This window comes from Eublepharis macularius, chromosome 9, assembly GCF_028583425.1.
Source record: "Eublepharis macularius isolate TG4126 chromosome 9, MPM_Emac_v1.0, whole genome shotgun sequence".
Lineage (NCBI taxonomy): Eukaryota > Metazoa > Chordata > Lepidosauria > Squamata > Eublepharidae > Eublepharis > Eublepharis macularius.
This window is the reverse complement of record NC_072798.1, coordinates 85,904,607-85,918,263: the sequence shown is the minus strand read 5'-3', so window position 1 is coordinate 85,918,263 and position 13,657 is coordinate 85,904,607. Positions and strand designations below refer to the sequence as shown.

The 13,657-nt window shown below is 44.7% G+C and overlaps 1 protein-coding gene across 1 annotated transcript in view; it reads right to left on the bottom strand.

Annotated features, from left to right (window-relative positions):
• Nucleotides 1–13,187, bottom strand: part of TTLL8 (tubulin tyrosine ligase like 8) — a 36,411-nt gene extending 23,224 nt beyond the window's left edge. The window contains exons 1-6 of the mRNA XM_054987790.1: nt 13,112–13,187; nt 12,223–12,312; nt 9,718–9,809; nt 5,569–5,725; nt 3,305–3,372; nt 509–637 (exon numbers count right to left, since the gene is read on the bottom strand). Of these exons, the coding sequence (XP_054843765.1) occupies nt 509–637; nt 3,305–3,372; nt 5,569–5,725; nt 9,718–9,809; nt 12,223–12,312; nt 13,112–13,187 (612 nt within the window). The remainder of the gene's footprint in view (nt 1–508; nt 638–3,304; nt 3,373–5,568; nt 5,726–9,717; nt 9,810–12,222; nt 12,313–13,111) is intronic.
• Between the last annotated feature and the right edge of the window lie 470 nt (nt 13,188–13,657).

The window sequence follows — 13,657 nt, the reverse complement described above, 5'->3', positions numbered from 1 at the left end:
GGCTGTCTGCAGTGATGAACTGAAAAACAAACCAGACAAACTGCTCTAAAAATCATAGCAGTTTGTTGGAGGTCGTCAGAAATGCCCTCCAACGAACCACCGGCTTGCAAATAAAAAAACAGCCCGGTTTGTGATGAACTTTGGTTCGTATTTCAGTTCGTGCCCATCTCTAGCCTGGATCCAACCCATCATGACCAGGGAGTAGGCTCTCTGACCTCCAGATTTGGGTTCAGAAGAATCTGCTGCACAAGACTACAGAAGTTGGCTGTTTGGGGGATAATGTATTGGTTTTGAGAGATTTTTATCTCCTCCTTCCTCCAAGGAGCCATGAGGCCTATGAGATAGGCTAGGCAGTGGGAGACGAACTGGCCTATAGTCACCCAATGAGCTTCATGATGAGTGGGGATTTGAACCCTCCCAGATGTAGACGAACGCCCTAACCACTCTACCACACTGGCCGTAAGAATGTCATCTTCTAAGGCTTCTCTCCCCTATTTACAATACTCACTTTGGTAGTAAAGGAGCCCGTTCTTGCATAATGATTGAGCATCTGTTCACAGTGGAGACTATAGTAATCAACTGCATCTTTTTTAATAGTCCAATAGAAGGATGTTTCCTCATTTCTTACCAACCTAGACTGACCAAAAAAAATCTTGTGTATTAAGATTCCAGAAATGTTACCCAGTGCTATCCAATACCATTGAACTGCTCATTTTTTGCGAAGCTACCAAAACAAAAACAATCTGTTCATTTTAGGAGAACAATTGGTACATCTATTAAGCAAGAGCCAAATCAAAGCAGCTTTCCATCACTTTACAAGCTTGACTCTAACAAAAGTTAAGGGATCATGTGATAAGAAAATCCTGCCTACAATAGCTGATGTATGAGCATCATTTTATGAAACTACACAGTCATATTGTACCAGGTTGAAATATCACTGGGGAGACCATTTTCACACGTCTTTAAAATAGTGTGATACTCACAGAAGGCTGCCGGCTTCCTCACGTGATTTTTGACACCATCCATTTACAAAATGGAGACCAGCAGTGATAACGGCGCTTTCGTGGCGTTCATGTAAATGGATGGTGTCAAAAATCATGTGAGGCAGCCTTCCATGAGTATTGTGCTATTTTAAAGATGTGAAAATGGCTGTGATTCTCACTGTGGTGTCCACTGATGTGTTTCTTACCTGCCACCTACTTGGTTCTTCCCCAAAGCTTCTGTTCCCCAAAGCAAATAATTAGTCCTAGCTTTTTTCTACTTCACAGCAGGGGGAGCTTCAGAAGAGTCCAGTAGGAATCGCCTTTTTATATCCACGTGGAGTGCACATTGGCAAACTGCTGCCTCAATCATAGGAGAATAATTGGCTAGACACCATCTAATTTTTGGAACCACCTCCCACTATTTTTTATTTGGCCCAGCATTCATGTCAGCCATTTTGTGATTTCTCCTTCTAAAGTAATTCCATTACCCTTCATGTAAAACTACAGCAGAATTACCCATCCTGAAAAGAGGCTGTCAGGTGCATTTCTGAATTAGTCACTGCTCTGACCTTCTTCCAACTAGAAGGAATCAGTGACTCACCCAGGAATGTAGGGAGTGGGTTCTAGGGCCGTTTCTCTCACCACTCTGCCCCAAGGGCTGCTTTGGGAAGCAGAAGAAGGGTTGTGGTGATGATGCAGGGGTCAGCATCTTTTTCCTGTGGAGGGACAGACCATCATAGGGTATTTCAGGCACATGCTAGATTTGATCCAAAGGGGGGAGAATTAAACAGGCTCTGGGGCACCCCGCACTCTTTCAGACACATCTGCTCCACTTTTATCTTTCATCCTTCAGATAAGAACCCATCGACACCCTCCTCATCTGTTGCCCATCCTTCTTTCAATACTGTTGTGCTTGCTCAGCAGGGCTCCTCCAACTTTTTAAAGATTTCCTTTACCTGCTAGACGTTTAGGTTTTTAAAGGGTTTGGTCTGGTGGAATATATGTTGCAAGGTCTGACATTCAGCCATTATGGGGTTACATGTATTTACTCACTGTGCTATTGTTTATATTGACCTGGAAGAGAACCTGGCACACAGCCAATAGCCTGGAAGCCCAGGAAACTGAGATGTGTTTGTAAACTGTTATTGGTCAATAGGTCAGGTGATTTTCTCTCAGGGTCAAGAAGACGGAGCAAGAATCCCCATTGTTACTTCTTCTCCTTGCTCTCATGGTCTAAGTTTGTAATATGTAGCAGCAAAATGTAGCTCATAGGGTTTCTTGTTTTGTAGCAATCCTGTGTACCTTTTTCCTTTAGAAGTAAATGTTTTTAAAAGCAAACAGACGTTTGATTCTCTATTGATTCAAGATCCATTGCACCTCTGATTTTAAACTATTCTAACCCATTTTTCCCCAACATGGTCTGGGGAGTATTCTGTGCACATGGAGCAGTAACAACAGGGGTGGGGGGCTCCCTTCATACTATTGGGACATGAGAAATGGCTTGAGGCGGAAGGAGCCCCTCCTTCACCCGCAGATAAGAGCCAGTTTGGTGTAGTGGTTAAGAGCGGCAGGACTCTAACCTGGAGAACCAGGTTTGATTCCCCTCTCCTTAGCTTGAAGTCAGCTGGGTGACCTTGGGTCAGTCGGTTCTCTCAGAGCTCTCTCAGCCTCATCCACCTCACAGGGTGATTGTTGTGGGGATAATAATAATATACTTTGTAAGCCTCTGTGAGTGTTAAGTTGTCCTGAAGAGCAGTATATAAATTGAATGTTGTTGTTGTTGTTATTATTTATTCTGAGACCGTTTGGGCTCTCCTTTATTTTTTAAAGTCATTCCCCAAAGCTGCTGCGTGGCTTCAGGGAATTCGAGTTGAGTCTGATTTACTCTTTAAAAGCCTGAACGTCCATCTTGACCCTGAGAATTGAGAAAATCATTGTCTACTCTGGAAACAGAACTCCCAACATATATCTGGCTTGGCCAATAATTAATTTCTGCTCTTACGCATTCTAAAAGTAAACCATTTGAGATGTAATTTTGAATTTAAGTCAGAAAGAAAGTCTACCTTGGGCATCAGAAATGTGGGGAACGTTGGGCTAAATCTAGCCCTCCCGTCTTTTACAATACAATCCTAAGCTCCTCTACTCAGAATCCTAATGAAGTCTACTCAGTTGGGCTTACCTCCCAAGAAAGAGTCCTTAGGATTGCGTGGATAATTGGAAGGGTGCAAAAGATTGTTGCACTACCGACAGAGCAGAGTCGGATGTCAAGGAAATAATACCCCCGACATGAAATGTTACAATAATTACTTCTGTAACCTTACCATGATTTCATGGATATCACCTGAATTGTTACAAGGACTCGTCTCTTCATGCAAGGCAATTTTGCTTTCTTTGAGGAAATCATATAAAATAACAGAATAGGAATTAGCATATTGTAGTTTGCAGCAAAGCAGGGTAAACAATACTTCTAAGAATTTTTTTTTGTTTAAAATATTTAACCTTCCTTATCTGCTTAGACTCAAGGCAGCTAACAATGGAAGCATCAAGTTGCTGAAACAACCTAACAGTATACTAACAGGATAAAAACAATGCGCAGGTATAAAATACACACCTTAAAAATGCAGCCAAATCTGCCAAATCAGTTTATTCTCCACCCAATGCTCTCTGAAACAGAACCATTTTACATGACTTCCTGAATGCAGAAGGTGAAGTTGTCCTCCGTACCCACTCTGGTTCCCTATTCCAGAGGACTGGACCTATCATGAAAATACCCCATGACTTAGCAAGAGTTGCCATCTGTCTGCCCCCAGCAGGCATCTGCCCACTAATCCACTCACTTGCCCACAAATGCTGATTGTCACAGCAGCAGAAAGCAGGGGGGAACTGTGTCCCAATCTGGAAGTGATGGGCGATGTTCTAGGAGTTCCCCTAAATCTCTAAGGCAAAGATCATATTGATTTGGGAAGATTCCTACAGGCAATTCTGCCCTAGATTCCTAGAGTGTCACCAAGAAGTGACATCACGTAGGGGTTCCAAGGCAATCTCCCTCCCCACATACACACTTTCTCTCACCGTGACTATCAGCAGTCCTGGAAACCCTAGACCTGGCTGTGGCCATACAGACAATCCTACAATGGGCAACACAAGAAGGAGGCTATCCTCGGCACAGAGTTGAGGTCTGGCAGTGTACATGGAGATGTGTTTCAAAAAGTATGAGGGCCCTAGGCCATGAAGGCTTTAAATTTCATAACCAACACTTGAAACAGTCACTTTGATCCATTTCTTTACAGTCTCTGAAAGTACCTGAAATTGTATTCCTATCTCAGATTGTGTTAGCAACCAAACATCTGAAACAAAGTATAAATGGTAATTGAGGGTGACAAGGCTTCTGTTTAGCACTTCTGGGGCTCCGCTGCTGCTTCATGAAGCAGTGGGAGCAAAAGTGGGGGGGGGAGATGTGTCACACCAACACCACATCACATCCGGCAAGAAATGGAAGTGACGTCATCACATCAGTTCACTCAGTGATGTGGCAGCATCAGTTTAACACCAAGCATGGAGGCCCCTGACCCTCTGCAATCTCCCACCAGGTGCCGCCACTGGGCTGGCAACCCTAAGTGGTAATATTGTTTTCATATTATTAGTTTAAGTTTGGCCAGAAGGCAGAGATACATTTTACCTCAGGTGTTCACCAAGCTGGAGCTCCATAGCTTGTTTTCAGTATCAAGAGTCAGTCCTAAAATATGACCACGTACAGACTGTCTGTCTCTCACCACCTTGAACCCTATGGCCTAGACCCTTTGGGACGTGGTCAGAACTCCATCTTCCTTCCTTATGGATTGGAGCCCCATTATATTTTATTAGAAATTAAGCCAAGGAAGGAAGCCACAATGCAGAATTCAGGTCTACTAGAAGCCAAAGATTTGCATAAATGTGTGAAATTCTTATCTTTATACTAAAAGCAAACTGGCCCTTCTATCCCACAGGATCTTTATGAGGGGAGCTGACCTAACTTTTCCTTCACAGACAACGACCTCACAAATTGTTGACATTCCAAGAGTAACTTTTTCTCCTTAACCAATTATAATGTTTATGCACATTCTGTTACATCACACCAACTTACGCAATCACTAAGGAGGACTCACAGGCAGTTTTTAATCTTATAGGGTAGAAGAGTATGCCTGTAAAAAATGTCATAGGCATTTTTAAAGCATTTTGATAAAAGCCAAATGTGACCTTTAAAGGCTACCACTATATACATGTTCATTTTTTAATCAAAATCAGAATAGGGAAGTGAAATTTGAAAATTTTATTTCCAAGGCTTTTATCTAGAGTGTCAACCTCCTTGTGGGGCCTGGAGATCTCCCAAAATTGCAACTGATCTTCAGACTATAGAGATCAGTTCCCCTGGAGGAAATGGCTGCTTTGGAGGATGGACTCTATGACATACTCCACGGAGGTCCCTTCCCTACCTACAAAACACCCTCTAAAGAAACCACTTCCAAATCGCCAGCAATTTCCTAGTCCTGTTAGCAACCCTTCTTTTATCCCAGTTTCAATGAAATGAGAAGAGAGAAGCTCCTACCGTTTTTCCCACCATTGTCACGTTCTGTTTCATTCCGATCTTCTTTATGTTCCTGAGCTTCATGTTTATGGAGGTACTTTCTTTCTACCCACCCTCTCTTCCTTAAAGCAGTACGTATTATAGGGTAAGGTCCAGAGATGGTAAATATTTTTTTTTCCTACAATCAAAAGCAAACACACATCAGTCAAAATGAAAGAAGATCAATGAATGAGGCTTGCTTTGCCTAAATTCAGTATACTACAGTTTTGGTAGCCATACCTTAGACATGAGCACATGAAATTGAGTCAAACCATTTGTCTATCAAGGTCAGTATTGTCTAGTCTGACTGGCTAAGCTGGTCAGGAAAGCCTCCACAATTCTGTCATTTCACAACATGTGCAAATCAGAAATGTTCAGGAGTGTATTTTTTTTAACAAGGGGTTAGAACAGCAATATCCCTGACCTGGATAGCTCCTGAAGAAGCTGCTTCTCTAAGCAGTTGTATTGTGGCCTATAGTGATGTTGATTGTATGTAGCATCTCCCATTTTCTATGGCAGTGTCTGCTACTTTAACCTTTCTTCTTCATTATAATATTTCATGCCTTACACAGTCTATCTTGCAGTTTTCATTTACAGTGTTTTCCAGGATCTGTAATCCTAGTCCCACTGTGTTGTTTATTGAATGTCTTTGCTGTCTGATTGAATTGCTTTTCATATTTTGTAATCTGACTTAAGTCTCAGTGAGAAAGGCAAGCTATCAATGAAGTTAGCATTACCTACTACCTGGTTCTAGTTAAGAGATGCCACAGTTGGAACTTGGGGACTTGTACATGCAAAGCGGATGGTCCACTACTGAGCCATGGGCTCTGCTAAAGGTACCATGGCTTAAAAGAGAACTACTGCATATTTAGCATTCAGATCAAACTTAGTTCAGAGTTTTAATCTTTTCCAACACAGAAGGTAGCCTTAGGTACATAGCCAACACAGAGTTAAGTGCAACAAATCCTATTAAGTTCAATAACCTGAAGTTCAATTTAGTTGTCTGTTTCTTTGTTCCTTACCTTTTCTTCCCAACAGGGACACAAAATAATTTACATCATTCTCTGCTCCTCTATTTTATCCACACAACAACCCTGTGAGGTAGGTTAGGTTGACAGAGTGTGACTGGCCCAAGGTAACCCCAGTGAGCTTCCACGGTAGAGCAGGGATTTGACCCTCAGTCTCCCAAATCTTAGAGCCGAAACAGACGAGACGAGTTCCCTCAATTCAACCTGGGTTTAATTGCCTCAAGGTTTGACGTGAAATGTAGGCATTTCTCCTTCCCGTCGCTCAGAGGAGGAGGGGGAGGAGGAGGGCTCCTCTCGCCTGGCCGCCGCCTTTCCCAAGCGCGAGGGACTCGAGGAGCCTGGAAAGTGGCGGGGGGATGCTCTTAGGCTGGGGCGCGGCGGCGGCGGCGCTCTTGCTGCAGCAGCCCCCCGCCCCCCCCGCCCCAGTGTCTTCCTCTCGTCCTCCTTCCTCTCAGCTTCCTTCTCCAGCGGCGAGAGAGGCAGCAGCAGCAGCAGCAGCAAGAGCGCCGCCGCCACCGTGCCCCAGCCTAAGAGCATCCCCCCACCACTTTCCAGGCTCCTCGAGTCCCTCGCGCTTGGGAATGGCGGCGGCCGGGCGAGAGGAGCCCTCCTCCTCCCCCCTCCTCCTCTGAGCGACGGGAAAGAGAAATGCCTACATTTCCTGTCAAACCTTGAGGCAATTCAACCCAGGTTGAATTGAGGGAACTCGTCTCGTCTGTTTCGGCTCTTAGTCTGACACTCTAACCACTGTACTACGCTGTTTTGGTTAGTGGCTGGCTGCTAGTTGATACCGTTGAGCAGTGTCTGCATCCACAGCTGGGACATTCCCTTGATCATTTATAGAAACAGAAATATTTATTTGAAGAGCATTTAGCCTGCTTTTCTCCCAAAAGGACTCAAGGCAGGTTACAATTGTTTTTAAGAGACACCAAAAGAAAACAAACAATTAAAACCAACTTGTATCACAGATTAAAACTACTTTAAACTCCTGGAAAACTATTATCTACTGGAAAACCCATCTAGATCATTTTCAGTACAATCCTGAACAGAGTTATACCCTTCTAAATTTAGAACTAAACTACAAGAGACAAATTACACAAGGATGCACACGTGAAGAGAATCGTGCAATGCTAGCTGGGAAGCTGAGTTTTACAAGACAGATCGGAAGGCTTTGTCAATTTTCCCTCTCTACAGAGCCAGGGAAGATGGCTCCTCAGAGCGTTTGTTAATTTCCTCTTCACCTCCCAAAGGCTCTGTCAGTTGCACCTCCCCTTCTGGGAGGCAAAGAGGAAATAAGCAAATGCTCTGAGGAGTGATCCTTGCTGGCTCTGTAGAGAGGGAAATGGACAGAGCCTTCTGATATGGTTTTTTAAAACTCAGCTTCCAGGCTAGCACTGTGACTCCCTTCACGTGAGTAATTCTTCTCTTGTAGTTTAGGTCTCAATGGGTTTAGAAGGTGTAATCCTGTTTAAGGTTGCTCTATTTTTCTTGCACAGCCTTTGAAATGTTAATATTGTGGAGGTCTTCCTGCCCAGCACTATTATATAGGAGCCATGGCGTCTATCCTCTAAAGCAGCTGTTTTCTCTAGAGGAAGGGATCTCAAAGTCTGGCAATCAATTGTAATTCAAGGAGTTCTGCAGGTGCCACCTAGAGGTTGCCAACTCCAGGCTGGGAGCTACTTGGAGACTTGAGGATGGATCCTGGAGATGGCAGTTTGGGAAGTGTATGGCTTTTCCTTCCTTGATTTTTTGTTGAATTTTGTGGTATCTTGTATACTGTTCATTGGTCTTCCTTCATATCTCAAGATCAATAATTCTCCACTTAATTTTTTGTTTATTTAGGGTATTTATATGTCCTGAACTGGATAGCCCAGGTGAGCCTGATCTCGTCAGCTCTCAGAAGCTAAGCAGGGTTGGCCTTGGTTAGTAATTGGATGGGAGACCTCCAACAAAGACCAGGGTTGCAGAGGCAGGCAATGGCAAACTACCTCTGTTAGTCTCTTGCCATGAAAACCCCACCAGGGATCACTAGAAGTCAGCTATGAATTGAGGGTGCTCTCTACCACCCAGTAGAGAGGGCACTCTCCACCACTATTCCAACACTGACTGTAGACCAGTGGTAGGTAATAGCAAATAGTCAACAAAAATAATCATGTATAAAAATTATTACAAAAACACCATTAAGTAGATATACCAGAGCATTCACCTCTAACTTTCAAGCTCTCTTAAATTGCTCTGTTTTACAGCCTCTACCAATTATCAAATATTTTACTAACAATAATGAAATGTTTAAACACTTCTGTTATGGTTCACAAATATTCAACTGTGTTTTCAAACTGGCTCTCTGTGCTCAAAGAGAGTTAATTCTTAAAGTGCCTCAATATGAACAAAGATTCAGAGGAGATGCATCTGACAAAGAGAGCTGTGGTTCTCAAAAGCTTATGCTACAATAAAGTTGGTTAGTCTTAAAGGTGCTATTGAACTCTTTACTAATATGAACAAACCAATTCCTATAGGATACATCAATAGACTGATAAAGTGCTAATGCTAAAGTGCTAATTCCAAGTAAGAAGACATATTGCACATGAAATTCATAAAGTGCACTTTTGTGAACCATAACAGAAGTGTTTAAACGTTGCATTATTGTGACTGAAATATTTGATCATTGGTATAGGAAGTGCATTTATTGTTACTACTTAATAGTACACTTAGTACTCGTGGGTTGCTTGCTGCATTCTTATCTTTCACCATGATTCTCTCTTTTGGTTTGCCTGTTTTACATCCTCGCCAGAAGGCCCCAAGGATAGGTGCCTGCACCTGCTGCCTCATCATTTCCCAGATGCTGTTCCATGGAATCAGGGAAGCAACAGAAGGCCTAGTCCATAACACATTGTATTCTTAAGAGTAGAGGGACCATTAGGAAACCCTGTTGTAAGGAGTACAATCACCACCTGCTTATATCAGGAGAGACAGTTCTCCAACAGGCCATACTGGTTAACCTTTGTTGTTATCAAATCATAAAATGAGGTCAATAGGTAGGGTAGAAATAAAATAATTAACAAAAAAGGAGTGTTAATAAAAACACATTGTTAATCTTATATACCCTAATGGCCTTTTCTGTTAAAAATCTTGCCAGCTTGTATTTGTCTATTTTAGGTGGTGGCGGCAATTCATCCACAGCTTTCTGGGTGAGATCTAAAAATATAAAGAATAATGTCAAGTTACATTTTGCAGAATGTGTTAAATACAAACAGAGGAATCTCACATTGCCTTATGGAATAAAACTATGTTGCAGTTCTCATTCCTATGCATTTATAACCTATATAGACACAAAAAGGTAGTGCCGAATTGCACTGTCAAGTAGAGGGATTATTTCAAATTTCTCATTCCAGTTGCTTTGACCCAAAAACAGACATTTCCATTTTGCTCCTCATTTGTGCCAATCATACCCATGCTTCTTTATTCTTATATATCATTACTAGCAACAAAGCCCATTGGGGGAAAAATACAACAGGCTGTAGAAAGGGGAGGGCAGATAGGCGGGCATTCCCTCCTCCTCCGTCACTGATCCCAGCTGGATGAAGTCAGGGGGGATAGGCATGGCCACCTCCTCTGCACCTGATCCCGGCCAAGTGAAGGGGGGGTGGGCATTGCCCTCTGCTCTGCGCCTGATCCTGGCTGGGTGAAGGGGGGTGGGTATTGCCACCTGCTCCACTCTTGATCCTGGCTGAGTGAAGGGGTGGGCCTTGCCACCATGGAGCAGGCCCTCCTGCCTGCTCCATGCCTGATCCTGGCCGAGTGAAGTGGGGCAGGCATTGCCTCCTGCTCCACACCTGATCCTGACTGGGTGAGGGGGGCGGGCATTGCCACCTGCTCCACTCCTGATCCTGGCCAGGTGAAGGGGCGGGGGGTTGATCCTTCCTGGGTGAAGGGGGTTGAGAATTTCCTCTTGCTCCTCAGCTGATCCCAGCCAGGTGAAGGGGATGGGCATTGCCACCTGCTCCACTCCTGATACCAGCTGGGTGAAAGTGGGGGGGGGCAAGCATTGCCACCTGCTCCTCAGCTGATCCCAGCTGGGTGAACACAGGGGCAGGCATTGCCATCTGCTCCATTCCTGATCCCACCTGGGTGATGATGGGATGCGGGCATTGCCACATGCTCCTCTCCTGATCTTGGCCAGAAGGGGGAGCAAGCATTACCACTTGAAATACTCTAGAAAGGGGAGGGAAGGCAGGCGGGCATCCCTCCTCCTCCATCACTGATCCCAGCTGGATGAAGTCAGGGGGGACAGGCATGGCCACCTCCTCTGCACCTGATCCCGGCCAAGTGAAGGGGGGCGGGCATTGCCACCTGCTCCACTCCTGATCCTGGCCAGGTGAAGGGGCGGGGGGTTGATCCTTCCTGGGTGAAGGGGGTTGAGAATTTCCTCCTGCTCCTCAGCTGATCCCAGCCAGGTGAAGGGGATGGGCATTGCCACCTGCTCCACTCCTGATACCAGCTGGGTGAAAGTGGGGGGGCAAGCATTGCCACCTGCTCCTCAGCTGATCCCAGCTGGGTGAACACAGGGGCAGGCATTGCCATCTGCTCCATTCCTGATCCCACCTGGGTGATGATGGGATGCGGGCATTGCCACATGCTCCTCTCCTGATCTTGGCCAGAAGGGGGAGCAAGCATTACCACTTGAAATACTCTAGAAAGGGGAGGGAAGGCAGGCGGGCATCCCTCCTCCTCCATCACTGATCCCAGCTGGATGAAGTCAGGGGGGACAGGCATGGCCACCTCCTCTGCACCTGATCCCGGCCGAGTGAAGGGGGGCAGGCATTGCCATCTGCTCTGCGCCTGATCTTGGCTGGGTGAAGGGGGGTGGGTATTGCCACCTGCTCCATTCCTGATCCTGGCTGAGTGAAGGGGCAGGTCTTGCCACCATGGAGCAGGCCCTCCTGCCTGCTCCATGTCTGATCTTGGCAGAGTGAAGTGGGGCAGGCATTGCCACCTGCTCTGCACCTGATCCCAGCTGGGTGAAGTTGGGGAGAGGGCATTGCCTCCTACTCCACACCTGATCCTGGCTGGGTGAGGGGGGTTAGGCATTGCCACCTTCTCCACTCCTGATCCTTGCCAGGTGAAGGGGCAGGTTTTTGATCCTTCCTGGGTGAAGGGGGTTGGGAATTTCCTCCTGCTCCTCAGCTGATCCCAACCAGGTGAAGGGGATGGGCACTGCCATCTGCTTAACTCCTGATACCAGCTGGGTGAAAGTGGGGGGGGGCAAGCATTGTCACCTGCTCCTCAGCTGATCTCAGCTGGGTGAACGCAGGGGCAGGCATTGCCACCTGCGCCGTTCCTGATCCCACCTGGGTGATGGTGGGATGCGGGCATTGCCACCTGCTCCTCTCCTGATCTTGGCCAGGAGAAGGGGGAGCAAGCATTGCCACTTAATTTGCTCCTGATCCTAGCTGGGTGAAAAGTCTTTGTTGCTCTAGGATTCTTCCCCTCAGAGGTCACTCTGTGTCAGCCAGCTTGGGAAGGGCACTCCAGTTTGGATTGTGGCTTCACAAAACAACATTAAGAATAAATAATCAAGACTGCCAAATGAAGAGATCTGGAGACATACCAGGAAATAGTCGATGGCTGGAAGAAACTACTGGAAGGCAATTGTCCACTGAGATTTTCAGGATTTTTTGGAGTTCCGTCTTTGTTGGTCCTGTTAGAAAGAGAAAATGCAGGGAAGAAGTTACAGGTGTTGAGAGAGGATCCATAACAAAGATAGTTGAGAACCAGCATGACATTTTATTTATGGAACATAAATACCATATTCATTTGTGACTACAGCACAGGGAGGACAAGGCCGTGCAGCACACTGGTGGAAAAGATATCTTACAAACAAAAGACTATAAATTGACACAACCATAATAATGTCAAATCATGAATAGAACAGAAACATGATCCTAGGTATTAGTGCTTTGATGATCTATGGGTAGCTTGTCATGGTCTTTTTCACACAGTATAGTTTTAAATGTACACTTTAAAAAATGTACAGTGTGAATATGACAGACGTGTTAATCTTATAAGTATATGCATCAGGATAGATGGAGGTCTAGCTTCCTTTGAGTATACTCAAAGAACATAACATCTCTATTATGTAACATCATGCAGATCTATAACTGGATCAAACCTAAGGTAAGATTATATGACTCTCTTCTGCCAACTCTTCCTTCAATAAGGAAAGTCTTCCTCCAATAGAGAGTTAGTTTTTCTGATGGAGAAAGCCATCCTCCAATGGAGAAAGTCTTTGCTTGTTGAAGGAAGTCTTTCTCTGTTGGAAGAAGATGGTGGAGGGGAGTCATATGATTCAACCCCTTGTGTTTAGCATTCAGTTTCCATCACTGGGGCACTATCTTATCCAAGGTTGCTATGAAAAGATCTTTCAAACCACATTCAGTCCCAACATTCAGTATTTTCTACATATTATTCTTTTTAAAAGATTATTTGCAAACACTAACGATTTTCTCCTTCATGTTTTGTTTCTTCATTTATAGGTACAAGGAGTGGCTTTCTCTCAACCTGAAGCCTGTTCATTCTGTCATTGTGATTTCACTGCTTTGCTTTACTCCTGCAAATGAAGAAATATGAAATTATTTTAACTTGCTTCGATGAATACAAGCAGAGTGTTGGCATGCAAGTAAAATAGATAGATTATTTATTTGCTTTATTTATACCCTATTTATTTCCCCAATTAGGTGCCCAAAGCAGCTTGCATCATTCTCTTCTCCATTTTAATCTCACAATAACCCTGTGAGGTAGTTTAGGCTGAGAATGTGTGACTGGCCCAAAGTCACCCAACAAGCTTCCATAGCAGAGTAAGGATTTGCACCTGGGCTCCCAAATCCTAGTCCAACACTCTAACCACTACACAACACTGGCTCTCAAAAGTTAGATTAACTTTGCAGTAATGCACTTTTTTGGAATAAAATTTACTTTTGTTCCATGTGTGCAGCGTGCACGCATGCATGCACACACATTTCCTGAGGGAAAACATTCGATTTAAG